This window comes from Hylobates moloch, unplaced genomic scaffold (genome assembly GCF_009828535.3).
Source record: "Hylobates moloch isolate HMO894 unplaced genomic scaffold, HMol_V3 SCAFFOLD_18, whole genome shotgun sequence".
Classification (NCBI taxonomy): Eukaryota; Metazoa; Chordata; class Mammalia; order Primates; family Hylobatidae; genus Hylobates; species Hylobates moloch.
The window spans coordinates 12672098-12686116 of record NW_026652293.1 but is presented as its reverse complement, the minus strand read 5'-3'; the positions used below and the strand labels follow the sequence as shown (position 1 = coordinate 12686116).

General features: G+C 50.7%; 1 protein-coding gene across 1 annotated transcript; it reads right to left on the bottom strand.

Annotated features, from left to right (window-relative positions):
* Window positions 1–634: 634 nt before the first annotated feature.
* On the bottom strand, window positions 635–14019 carry ASCL5 (achaete-scute family bHLH transcription factor 5). The gene is made up of 2 exons (XM_032136479.2): window positions 13919–14019; window positions 635–2571 (listed from the first exon to the last, which is right to left on the bottom strand). The coding sequence occupies exon 2, from the start codon at window positions 2064–2066 to the stop codon at window positions 1446–1448; it is 621 nt and encodes a 206-aa protein (XP_031992370.1). The 5' UTR covers window positions 2067–2571; window positions 13919–14019; the 3' UTR covers window positions 635–1445.

The window sequence follows — 14019 nt, the reverse complement described above, 5'->3', positions numbered from 1 at the left end:
CTGTCTCTACAAAAAATACAAAAATTAGCAGAGTATGGTGGTGTGTGTTTGTAGTCCCACCTACTAGGGAGGCCAAGGTAGGAGGATCAGTTGAGCCTGGGAGGTTGAGGCTGCAATGAGCCAAGATCCGGCCACTGCACTCCAGCCTGGATGACAGAGTGAGACAGAGTGAGACCTTGTCTCAAAAAGAAAAGTTCATTGAGGACAGCCACGGTAGTTCCAGCACTTTGGGAAGCCAAGGTAGGCAGATAACTTGAGGTGAGGAATTCGAGACCAGCATGACCAATGTGGTGAAACCTGGACTCTACTAAAAATACCAAAAATTAGTGGGCATGGTTGTGTGCACCTATAATCCCAGCTACTCTGGAGGCTGAAGCAGGAGAATTGCTCTAACCCAGGAGGCAGAGGTTGCAGAGAGCAGGGATCGAATCACTGCACTCCAGCCTGGGCAACAGAGCAAAGCCTGTCTCAAAAAAAAAAAAAAAAAAAAATTCATTGAATGCATGAGCTAACAACACTGAATCTTAAATGTGCTGAGCTAACAGTGAACCCCACATACCCTCCCAGCAAGTACTCTGGGCTGGGAGTGGAAATGAGAAAGGGGCACCAGGAAGGGTGAGGGTAGACAATGATCTAGGAATGAGAAAATTCAACAATCCTTTTATTTAGCTCTTTGGTGCCAACACAGTGCCTATGTACCTATACCCACACCCCCCTCCCCCAAAGCTTACAGTCTGAGGGAAAAAAACCACAGTCCCCACCCAACTTGGGACAAAACTAGACGACCTCATGGGAGGGGGGCGGGGAGGGAGTAACCCCACCCCCCGCCACCAAGGAAGCCAGAGAACGCCACCAGGGCACACAGGTCGCCTCTGCTGAGTCTGTAGGTTCGGTCTGGGCTGAGCGCCGGCAGCAGTCTGGCCTCCCATCCCTTCCTCTGGGTTCCTTTCTCGAGGAGTAAGCGTGCTCCCAAAGAAGTCGCTAGTATTTAAGGCCATCTGGTGGAGAGCAGTGGCATGGTAACCGAGGGATCAAAGCTGGGCTCGCCTCCCGGGGACTCGCAGAGACTGGGCTGCGCCTGAGGCAAGGACCGACGGAGCAGAGGCACCTGAGGCCGAGCGGGAGCCAGACCCAGGGATGACCGTCCTGGAGTGCCCCTCTGCACCCCGGAGGCGACGCAGGACGCCCGGAGCAGTCCCAGGCCCTGCCCCTCGCTGTACTCACGGAGCTCCTAGGTCTCTATCGTGCCCATCGCACCCGCTGCCCTGCACTTCCGCCCCAAGCTGGTGGAGGAGGGAGGGTGTCGCAGACACGGGAGCGCCGCCGACCTCCTACAGTCACCGGCCTGCGGCGCATCGCTGGTGATCCAATAGCCTCCTGCTGCTCCCAAAAGTGGGACGGGGCCGGCGGATCATCCCCCAAGCCAGGGGCGGCCACAAGCCCGATCAATGGCAGGATTCCTCCGACTCCAAGAAAGGCGAGGGGGAGAAGCAGGAGGACTCAGATGACTCCCGCACCAGGGAGGAGGGCGCCCGGCCCTCGCCGTCGCCAGGGCGGTCGGGCTGGGGGGCGGCAGGCGGCGCGGGGCAGGGCCCGGTGCTCGGGAGGCCGCGGGCAGCGGGGGACGTCGCGCCGTCGGGGGCCGAGCTCAGCAGCTCCTGCAGGTACTTTATGTAGCGGATGGCGGCGCGCAGCGTCTCCACCTTGCTGAGTCGCTTCTCAGCCAGGGCGCCGGGGAGGTGGCCGCGGAGGCGCGCGTAGCCCTCGTTGACGCACTTGACGCGCTGCCTCTCGCGCTCGTTGCGCTTCTGGATGAAGGCTGGCTCGAAGGGGTATTCGTAGACCCCGAAGGCGCCGGGGAAGGGCACGTAGGGAAACACCCCCGCATAGGCGTCGTAGTAGGGCGGCTCTGCTGGGCCCGGGTACAGCAGGAAGGGCACGTTGCCCAGGGACTCGGCGGGGGGCAGGGGCGCCTGCCGGGGAGGGGGCACGACGCCCAGCTGCATGCAGCTGGGGGGCCCCAGAGGCCTCCGGTCCACCAGAGCCCGGCAGAAGTTATTGTTCATGGTGCCGCGTGGAACTGCACCCAGAGCGAGGCCCCCACCGAATGGCCCCTGCTTGGGGTCTGCACGGTCTCCACCACTGGGGCAAGTCACATCGCTAGCAGCAGCTCCTGGGTACCAGGACTTGCTAGGGCCTCTTTTCGCCCTTTAGGGTGGCTTCCAATGACTCCCTAACAAGAGCCATCGCCCTAGACAAGTGTTGCCCCTCTCAGGGGGTCGGTGCACGCCTTCTCAGAGCCAGCCCATGGCGCCGCGGAACTCTGAGGGCCCACACCCGGTTCCGCAGCACCCATGGGCAAGGCCACAGACCCGCGCGCCCTGCCTCTTCCTGCCGCCCAACATGGGCACCTCAGGCCAAAACCACAGGCTCCATGTCCTCCACCCCCACCCTAGGGCCTGGTCCTTGGTCCTCACGGCCTTCGGGATCCCCGGGCTGTCCGGGGTCCCCAAACTGATGGCTGCTGTTAGGAGTGCGCCAGCTCAGTGGAGGGAGTCCCGGGGAACATTTCTAAAGAAGAGGAGAGCAGAGTGAACATATCAGTTAGGAAAGGCCTGTATTATGGGCTTCTTTGTATCATCCCCACCCGCAAACGGGATTGTAAGCCTCATGAGGAGAGGCGGTTGGCTACTGAAGGGGCACAGATCTGAGTTAAAATCTTGTGCCCACCCCTTAATAGTTGGGTGACCGCTTTGAGTCGTGGTTTCCATAACGGAAGGGCAAGGGAAACATCCTTGACAGGAAATTAATAAGATATGAGAATCAGCTGTGAAAAAATATATATAAAAAACACCTCCTAAAGGGCATAGCTTATAAAAATGCCCAATTTTGTCATGTCCCTTGAGAGTGGGGGATTAAGTCTCATCACTGATCCCTTCCAGAGTCTTACATTTAGAAGAGGGTCTGAGACTGCTTATTGAATTAGCAGCAGCAACCATCAGCCAACGAGGGAAGCCAACTCAGCCCAGAAGAGATGCCTTTTTTTTTGAGACGGAGTCTTGCTCTGTCGCCCAGGCTGGAGTGCAGTGGCGCGATCTCGGCTCACTGCAAGCTCCGCCTCCCGGGTTCACGCCATTCTCCTGCCTCAGCCTCTCCGAGTAGCTGGGACTACAGGCGCCCGCCACCACGCCCGGCTAATTTTTTGTATTTTTGGTAGAGACGGGGTTTCACCGTGGTCTCGATCTCCTGACCTCGTGATCCGCCCGCCTCGGCCTCCCAAAGTGCTGGGATTACAAGCGTGAGCCACCGCGCCCGGCCGGGAAGCCAACTCTTTATGGAAAGGAATGCCTCTTTGATAACAAGGTAGGTGTTGCTGGTCCATTCAAAGTCCTCTGTCTGGCAGAGGCAGTCATCAAAGCCTTCCCTGCCCCAGTCCTTATGGTCTGGGATACACCCTCTCACCCCACCCTGGGTTTCTCCACGGCACCTAATGGAGGCATCTATTCTTTCACCTGTATGCCCTGAGCCTAGCCCAGCCCCTGTTGAGTATTAGATGCTCCACAAATACATGTGGAATAACAGATAGAGGATTAGGCAGAAAGCTGGGTTTGTCAGGGTGGGACTGATTACACGTAGCCTTTCACAGGCTTTAGAAAGCTGTTATTTCAGAAATAATTGGTGTGTGCTGAGTTTAGGTGCCACCAAGCTTCCTTGCATGTGGTTATCAGATCCAAGTTAGGTGCCATTTTGTCTAGGAAACCTCTCTGATTGCACTCCCCACTCCTGTGTGTGTCTACAGTGTCCCATAAGTGCCATTTTAGCACTTATCACACTACTCTATTATTTTTTCCCTCTTCATAAAAGATGCTCAGGACTTAGCGAGCGAGTGAGTGATGGGCACCCTGACACCTTGGCCACTGGGCACGGCCTCTCCAAGAGACAGAAAGGGGCTAGGTCTCTCTCTGACAGGAGGAGGTCGTGGCAAACTCAGATTCCTGAGAATGTCTCCTTCTGCACCCTCTCACCTCTGTTCTTTTTGCAGGCCCTGAGTCTGTTTCCAGCTAGCTTTGTCCTCCACACTAAATGAGGACCAAGAAAAATCAACAATGATTCTAAGCATCATGGAGACTTAGATGTGCTCTCAAAAGTGAAACCAGGCCAGGCATGGTGGCTCACGCCTGTAATCCCAGCACTTTGGGAGGCTGAAGTGGGCGGATCACTTGAGGACAGGAGTTCGAGACCAGCCTGGCCAACATGATGAAACCCTGTCTCTACTAAAAATACAAAAACTAGTCGGGTGGGATGGTGGGCGCCTGTAATCCCAGCTAATTGGGAGGCTGAGACAGAAGAATCGCCTGAACCTGGGAGGTGGAGGTTGCAGTGAGCCAAGATCATGCCACTGCATTCCAGCCTGGATGACAGAGCAAGACTCCATTTAAAAAAAAAAAAAGAGTGAAACCAAATGTCTCTGGAACTCTTTGCTCTCCGGATCTCTTTGCTCTCCGGATCTTACACTTGGCTTGTGCTGGCTCTGGTCCTGGGGGCCCTCTCTACATCTCTCTGCTTTACCCAGAGTCCTGCCATCCTTGATTCCAGCTCCCGCCCATCCTGACTGCCGGAGCTCTTCGGCTTCCAACATGGGTTGTGCATTCTAAGGTGGCACATTCTTTTTAAGGTTGTGCATTCTGTCTTCAACCAGAATGTAAGCAGCCGGAAGGCAGGGGCTAGGGCTTTTATTTCTCAGGTAATGCCTATCAGTCCCTTGCTCAAAATGATTTTCTAGCAGTTCTCTCTTATTGTACAAATTTGGGATCCAGACTGCACTCTCCCTTATGATCCCTGTCTATTCATATTTGACTTAATTCTTTAAATTTAATTTGATAGGGGTCAGAAGTTTATGACAATTTTAACAAGTACAACTTACTATGTGTTCATGTTGATTTAATATTCATAACTTATTTATTTTCCTTATATACTATTTACATTTTTTCATACAACAATTCAGAAAGGTGATTCAAACAAGAAACTTCACAGCTGGACTATGTATTTCTTGAGCCAATTCTGTCTTTACTGTTAGAAAAGAACTGATAGGCCAGGCGAGGTGGCTCATGCCTGTAATCCTGGCACTTTGTGAGGCCAAGGAGGGAGGATCACTTGAGCCCAAGAGTTTGAGACCAGCCTGAGCAACATGGCAAAACCCTGTCTCTACAAAAAATTTAAAAAATTAGCGGGGTTTGGTGGCATGTGCCTGTGGTCTCAGCTACTCAGGGAGAGGCTGAGGGGGGAGGATGTTGCAGTGAGCTGAGGCTGCACCACTGCACTCCAGCCTGGGCAACAGAGCAAGACCTTGTCCCCCCAAAAAAAGAACTCATAAACTGTCTGCTATCTGCAAGGTAGCATAGGGGGGTACACACCTGCAAGGGAATTGTGTTCTGCATCTATCACTGAATACCAGAAGCTGAGGAACACTGTGTGGCATATTACCATTAAGCAGCATGATTTTCATTCAGTAAATATGTACAGAGGGTCCTGGATATCCTGGGACTGCTCTAGGTAGTAGGATAGAACAACAAACAAACATTGTAGTGAAATAATAATAATAATGATAATCATAGCTACACTTATTATTCATGATGTACAACACACTGTGCTAAGAGCCTGACGTGAATCATCTCATTTAATTCTCACGCCATCCTTGAGAGGTAGGTACTAATAATTGTCTGGTTTTACGGGTGAGAAACTTGAGGCACATGAAGGGTAAGTCACTTTTTAAAGGCCCACTGTTAGGAATTCATGAACTAATAAAGGTTAATCCACCACCTCAGTTTCCCACCTCTTCCTTCAGTATTTCTACTAGTGGCTTCTCATCTGATCAAAGGAACGGAGCGGTTTACACTGACCTAACAAAAGGAGCTTAGTAAATTATTCCTGTTGGAGAGGAATTACAATTATAATTATAATTCCTGGAGGGGATGTCCCGCCGAAGATTCAAATTATAATGCTGTTATTTAGCTTCTGCTAAGAGAAGAACTAAAGGTCACCCTTGTCATCTTTTGGGAGGGTAGCACCCCCTTGAAGATGTGTTTGGAGGGTGGCCCATGGAGTTCTGCTGCTGGGAAGATGCAGACTGGAGTGTCATCAGACTGAGTCAAGCAGCAGGAGCCCCCTTGCCTGAGCTTAGAAAACCCGAGCGAAGGCCCCAGGAGGATCTATCAGTAGCAGGGAACCTACTCATCGGCAAAGTTCATGGGACTGGGCAGAACCAACTATCAATAGCGCCACAGTGTGGTGGTGAGATGCAATGGCGGCAACAGATTGATGAAATTCGCACCCCGACCCCACGGGTGCTGAAGTCATCACTTCCTGTGACAGCTCTCTTTGGGGACTGTGGGTCCCTAGGTCTCCTGGAAAATTCAGGGTAAGAGAAGACCCCTTGGGAAAAGCTACTGAGTTTTCTGTCAACATCTACTAATTTTCTCCCTGTGTTTGTGAAGCAATTCATATCACTTAAACTTTCACTATGTACACATACATAAAATATGTGTTAATACAATTAGATGTATTTTGTTGTTTTGAATTAAAAACAGCAGTTGCATCAGCATTAGGCAACTTACTAGATAAAAATGTGGCTCTGAAACAGTGGAAGAGCTTTCCCTCTACTCTTAGCCCCCATGGTGACTGCTGAAAGAGCTAGTTGAATGAACCCATTGATTGCATCGAGTAGGCACAGACTATTAGTTGCAGGCAATGCTGTCCATCTTTTTAAGGGGCCCTGGTTCCTCTCTGGGACCGGAGCCACTCCTTGCCCTCAGCAACCCCTTTCATTACCAGCTGTACTCTAGTTTACTTTGCCCTGGGAAGCAGCCGAGCAGATGTGCTTGGCAGGAAGTAACTGCTGTTCCTCCCCAGAGCTTTCTTCGTGGTGCAAGCTACACTGAGCTGTTATGCCTGCAGTCTGCGCTCAGTTGTACCATGTACAGTTAGTTTGTTTAGGGCCAGCTATCATCAATTATTGTGCAAAGAACTTTCTAATCCTCAAATCTGACTTGCACCAGAGAGGGTGCATTGCCAGCGGGGGTCTCCCAGGCCTCCTTTGCAATGCCTTGCCGATTCTAATTGTGTAGCATTAGTGTTTGCCCCACCCATATTAGCCCCTTGTTGTCCCTATTGCCAGAGGATCTCACCGTCTACACCCCTGGGGATGGCACATTATCATAACTTGCTGTTAATGGTTTCATACTCATCCCCTGCCCGTCTCTCCCAGGCCTCTCCTTGGTGCCCAACGTTCACCAGGGCCCTGTCTCCCCACCCTCCTCAGCCTTATACTCTGCATGGGCAACAGGCAACCTGAGGGCCCTCTCCCCAGGGCTCTTCCTATCACTGCCCCCAACCCAGGCTGTAAACTGTGAGCCTAAGAACTCTGGTCTTATCCTTCTTTGAGACACACAGTACAAGCTCAGTTAAGTGTTTGTTGATTGACACTGGTGGGAAGCCCTGGGGAGGCAAAGGCAGATGCGAACTTTGAAGAAGCAGACAACATAATCCTACCTTTCAAGCTTTCCTCATTGTCTTTAGCGGGACTGGAACCAGAGTTGGGGGTCTGAGGTCAGGAATTGGCTGAACGCATCTCTTTCAACAGGGAACCCTGTTGGCTCTGAAGGAAGTATTGGGGAAAGTGATTCCATAGTCTTCTTCTTCTCCTACCACTCTGAGAGATTTCTGAGAGTTGACCAGTCCATAATGCTGCTTTTGGGCAGCAACAGGGAGACTGCTTCCATAGCCTCCCCTCTACCCACTGCAGCCAAAAACTGGGAACATTTGTAAGGAAGCCCCAAGGACTCAGAATGACAGAACTCATTAGCTTTCTGGAGTCCTCACTCATCCCCCCTGCCTCCAGGCAAGGTGGTTGCTAAAACCTTTCCCCTAAGGGCTCCATAATTTGAGAAATGCAGCTCCCCGCATTTCCCTCCTTGCATACCCACGTTAGCATCAGCCCTAGGAGGGCAGGTTAGCATCCGAGGCCCTGGGAAGCCCTGCCTCTGATGCTAACGTGTTTGTATTTAACCCCCAAATTCCCAATGGAACCACAGAACACTTAAAAAAAATGGTCTTAAGCCCACTAACATCAAATAGAACACACTTCAGGAAATTCTGCCTTTAAATCTCCAGGATAAATATATATTTTTAAAGAAACAAATAGGGGCCGGGTGTGTAGCTCACACCTGTAATCCCAGCACTTTCGGAGGCCAAGGTGGGAGGATCGCTTGAGCCCAGGAATTTGTGACCAGCTTGGGAACCTTGTACTTCTTTCTAGTCTTGTTTAAGTCTTACTCACCGCTACAGTTTCCTTTAGGAATTCAGTTTTGTGTATGTCAATTTATTTAGCATTCATTAAGCAGGCCATCTTTTTATCACTAACTTGAAAAAAATCTCTCATTAAATATCATATTCATCTTTCATTAGGTTCTGCATACTTTAGTAGAGACCCCATCTCTACTAAAAACAAAAACAATTAACTGGATGTGGTGATGCATGCCTGTAGTCCCGGCTACTCAGGAGGCTGAGGTGGGAGGATCAGTTGAGCTCAGGAGGTGGAGGCTGCAGTGAGCTGTGATTGCGGCACTGCACCTGGCTGGGTGACAGACCCAGACCCTGTCTCAAAAAATCCCCCCAAAACAACAACAAAAAACCAAATAGGAAATTTTACAATCTCCCTTGAGGGGTCTGTCACATAACCTGTAAATATTTCTAGAAGGATAACATTACCACCCCCACCGTATACATAGTGAACACTCCAGACCACATATTCACCATAAACAATCCTTTCAGAATCTTGACGGGTATAGTTTCAACGTTGATGGGAGAAGGGGCAGCCAGGCTCTGTGACCATGAGCCCACATGGCACCTTGCTGGGTTAGAAAACGATGCTTCACGCTCTGGGTGGGTGTTGTGTAGGCGGGATTCCAGCCCCACTTGCCTCCTTAGCCTGCACTGAATGAGGGAGTACTATCCATGGGCCCCAGAGCCTGCTTAGCCCTTCACACTGCCCTCACACCATCCTCCCTGCCTCAGGTTTGGAAACCTCCGTTGCTCCCCAGCAACCCGGCTGCATCTAGTTTCACCAAGAGAAAAGCTCACAGAGCTTTGACATGGGCTGACCAAGCCAAGTCCTCAACATGGCATCACTTTCCCCAGAGTCTTAAAGAAGATAAACAGGGTGGAGAAGGAAGGGCTTGCGTGGATTAGGTGCCCTCTGATGCCTGGTGCTTTGTGGCGTGCTCTGCTTTCCTTATCCCATGCCATCCTCACACCTGAGAGAAGGTATTACTATTCCTGTTTACAAAAGAGGAAACAGGCTCAGAGAGGCTAAGAGAGCTGCTCAGGGTCACACAGCTGATTGAATTTATCAGGGTCTCATTGGGTTGATATGAGGACTTTCTTGGCCGGGCAGGGGTCCCCACCTTTTTTATGAGTAATGATTGTTACAGGATCTCCTGGGGGTGGAGCTGGGTGAGGAACTTAGTCCTTCCCAGTTCCCTGACTATAACCAGGCATTTGCAATGCTGTGGAGTCATGGGAAGATGTTCCCAGAGGCAACCACCCCACTCCTAAACCCTGATCACGGGCTTTAGATTAAACTGGCCGGGATGAATCCTGGCGCTGCTCTTACTGGCTAAGTAGCTTTAGGCCAGTTACTGACTTCTTTCTATAAGCCTGTTTCCTCATCTGAAAAGTGAAGGTAATAATACCTACCTTAGAGGTTACCCTAAAGATAAAGGTAATGTATGTGAGCCACGTGGCACCTAAAAGCAATTGAATTAATGGTAGCTCTTATTGCCGGTAAGGGATGGGTGACCTTCAGAAAAGCTCCCAGAAGCTCTAGGACCCTTGGATGTGGCTAAGAGAAGCCCAGGACGGCAGGTGCCCCACCAACATTGTTCCACCAATGCTTACACCCAGTAGCTTCCTATAGTCACATCTGTCCTGACAGAGTCTAAAAGAAAAATTCTATGCATTAAATGTCTGATTTTTTCCCTCAAATCTTTGAATGAAAAGGGTAACTGAATTCAAATAATTCTAATAAATTGAATTTATTCAACCATGTGTTCTATTGCCTGTCAATCCACCTACCAAATAACATCTCCTGAGCTCCTTCAAGGAATCCTTCTGTGGGCTGGGGACCCAGCAGAGGACAACTTCTACTAAACTGCCCTCAGTTTAGTAGAAGAGAAAATGACTGCATCTTAGTGCCCATACACATCTGGCACTTACCTATATGCCAGATGCTGTTCTAAGCGTGCTACAAAACTCTCATTACAACCTTATGATGTCAGGACTGATGGTATCCCCAACTTACAGATGAGAAGAACAAGGCACAGAGTGGTTAAGCAAATTGCTGCAAGTCACACAGCTGATAAATGTTGACCTGGGATTCAAGGGATCCTTTCTACACTCTGGGACTGGGGCATCGTCATCCTGTCCAGGAATGAATCTTTCTTAGCCCAGAAGAATAAGACTCAGATTCAGAAGACAGTCCATTCCCTTCATTACTCCTACTACCCACCCCACCCAAGGGGAGGAGGAAGAGTCTATGGCTCAGGAGCCCGACACCTGGACCCTTGTCCCAAAGCCACCAATAAGTGCTAATGAGACTCTTCACAAATCTTACCATCAGATAAAACTGCTCTGTACTTTGCCTTTCGGGGAGTAGAAATACCTTCCGGGGGGTCCAACAACCTCACTGGGGGTGGGTTTTGGGGTTGCAGAAGGGAAAGGTGAGACCCTGGCCAAAATTGTGACTGGGAACCCAGTATTTAACTTGCTCTCTCTGGCTGAAGTGACTCACAATGTGCAAATGCAAGTTACTACAATTCCTGTTCTCATCATTGGTTGCACACATAGGTGCTCAAGGTGTTCCTGAATGCTTATGATTAATCAATGTTAATTTCGAAGAAGACAAAGAGGAAGGAAAGTCATCCTACAGACACACTGAAGTCATGGTCGGAATGAACCAGGCGGTTCTGCAGATGAAATCAGTTTGAACCCCGGAAACTCAAGCTGTGCCTGAGCCTCCCTTGATGAGGAACGGTCAGCCTCAGAGCTGGGTCCACAGGCTAGGAAGCCAGAGAGGCTGGGGTTGAGGGGTGGGTACCACGGAAGCTGCTCCCAAGGGTGCTGCCTGCCAGCCTCTGCCCTCTGAGCCGCCCACCCATCATCACCGCTGTCTCCTCCCTGGCCTTCCTGCCCTAGGCTCCAGTGCCAACCTCCAGCAGAGTCATGCCCTGGGGCCCATATTATTGCCAACTCAGGGGAACAGAGGAAAAAGGATTCTCACTCCCTTCTCTACAAAAAGGAGTATCCCTTGTAGGTGACGGGTATTTCATGGGGGAAGAAACCCCTTAGGGGCCACAGAACAAAAGTTTGAGGGTTCGCAAGGAAGATGGGTCTGGTGGCCTCTCCAGATCATATTAATAGATCCAGAGAATTTGTAGGTGGGAAGTGACTGCAGCTGCAGGGCTGGAGGGAAGATGGTGCCCATAATGAGGGAAGGAGATTCATGAACCAACATTGTTCAGCACTCGTGATGCTTCACACTCTGGATCTCATTCCAGCCTCAGGCTGTCCTTGTGAAGTGGGTGTCTGCAGCCCACACTCCACAGGAGGGAGCAAGGCCAGGAGAGCCTGGCCCTGTGGCCAGGGTAGACCATGGCCCTGGTTCTCCACTGCCCCCACCCCAGGTTTCCCTCCTGGTGGCTGAGGCCCTCGCAGCTCCCTCTGCGTGCAGGCTGTCACTGGGATTCTCCAACCTGTCTCATGCATGCGGTTACCTGTATTTTAGAGGGAACCGGGGCTCTCTGAACTTGTCATACCTTGGCTTATGACCAGGGACTCTGGAGCCAGCCAGATGTGTCTAAGAATCCTGGCTTTGCCACTTCCCAGCTATATGACTTTGAGCAGGCCTATTCCATTTTCTCTTCTGTAGGCTGGGGAGAGCAACAGCACTCACTTCCTAAGGTTACTGTGAAGTTCAAGGAGATTGTGCATGAAAACACCTTGGCATGCTTCGTGGCTGGGAAGTGCTCAGTAATCAACAGCTGCTCACACTCCCAGGCCTGGCATCTAGGTTCCCAGCAGTCTGCCATCCTTCTCTCCATCCTTCTTTTCCCCCATATCCCCAAATCAGCCCTCAGCTTCAGTGTGAACATGACTCTCTTCTCTCAAGCAGCCTCTGCTTTCTCCCCTCTAGCCCATGTTCACAGAGTTGCTCCTTTCTGGGAGAATCAGCCCCTTGCCTTTCCACTCATCCAACTCCTACTTCTGGAAGCTGTTTGGGTCTTTCTTTGTCCACAGAGCTTTGCTACCCTCTCCTGTTTCTGCTCTTTCTCCTTCTCCCTGAATCCTAAAGCCTTGGTGTGTTGCTCTCAGTGGTCATAGTTGGTTGGCGTGCTCTCACCTTGCTGTTCACCTTGCTGTGCATTTGTGTCTTGCTCTTTCAAGGAGCAGGAGTTCCTTGAAGGGCAGGAACCTCATGCTCCCTCTGTATCCTGTGGGCCCAGCCCTGCCCCGACACATAGGAGGTGTCCAAGAAGTAGCCTGATGTGGAGGGGTAATTGAATTGCTGCTGGATGAATGGCAATTGAATGGGCACAGGAGAGTGTCACCAGTCCATGACTGTTATAGCAAAGCAGGTGGTCTCACGAGCCGTGTCACCTTCGTTTAATGTCTGTGGTAGGGCAGTGATGCAGAGGTCTGAGCCTGAAAATACAAAACTCATCCATCCAAACTGCCTCGTCTGGGAGCAGGATAAAAAGCACAGGCACTTAGTGGGAGGAAAGGCTGTGTTCTAATGGGGACAGAATCTTGGCTCACACCGCAGGGAAGGAGACTGTTATTTACTAGGCACCTTACCATGTGCTAGCAATTTATTTATTTAATCTCTTCAAGATCTCTTAGCTCTTTTAAATTTTTTTTTTTTTTTTTTTTTAAGTAACAGGATCTCACCTTGTCACGTGGGCTGGAGTGCAGTTCAAGTTTACATAGCTCACTGTAAACTTGAACTCCTGGGTTCAAGAAATCCTCCTGCCTCAGCCTCCTGATTATAGCTACACACCACCATGCTGGGTTGTTAAAAATTTTTTCGTAGAGACAGAATCTCCAACTTCTGGCTTCAAGTGATCCTCCCGCCTCAGCCTCCTGAGTGGCTGAGATTACAGGCATGAGCCACTGTGCCCCGCCCTCCCTTAAATCACTTTCTATTCCCATTTTACAGATGGGGAAACTGAGGCTCAGCAAGCTTAAGTGAGTTTAAGGGGGATTATATTTTTAGTAAATAGCAGGATTAAAAACAACAAAAATATTTATATAACATTTATTCTGTGCCAAGTACTAGTCTAAGCACTTTACCCATTTGATTCTCACACAGTGCTGTGAGCCATATACTATTATTAACCCACTTAACAAGTGAAGGGACAGAGACCTAGATATGCAAATGGCCTGTGGTCCCACAACAATTAAGTAATGGAGCTAGGGTGTGAGCCCGGGCCATCTCTCCCGTGGTCAGGCCCCTCACCACTGCTCTGCACCTCCTGAGCCTACTCCCAAGTTGAGACCCAGGCCCAGCTCTCCTCCCGCCTAGACCCATCATGTCGAGCAAGTCCATGGGAAAATGCCTGCTCAGTGGCAATGTCCTTGGCAGCACAGCTGATCTCCCCTTCACCCAGCACTGGTGGGTGCCGTAACCCCAGCCAGCAGGTGGCTTGGCTCTGTTTTCCTTTCCTTTGGGTAGGAAAGCCATCAGGGGTGACTAAGCCCTGAGTAAACAGTGTTCCTGGCTTCCCTCCTCCAGGCCAGGTGGGGCCATCACTATTTCAGGATCAAACTCGGGCACATCCCTCAGCCACCACCTTCGCATGGTTACCTCTCTGGGTTTGTTCCTCCGGCAGCGCTGATCCTGATCAGTGGCTCTTGAACCTCCTGGGGGGACTGCAGAATCTCCGGGGCTGTCCGCCTGCCCAGCAG

Coding starts and splice junctions, on each gene's coding strand:
- ASCL5 (XM_032136479.2), bottom strand. CDS start 2,066: ATGAACAATAACTTCTGCCGGGCTCTGGTGGACCGGAGGCCTCTGGGG.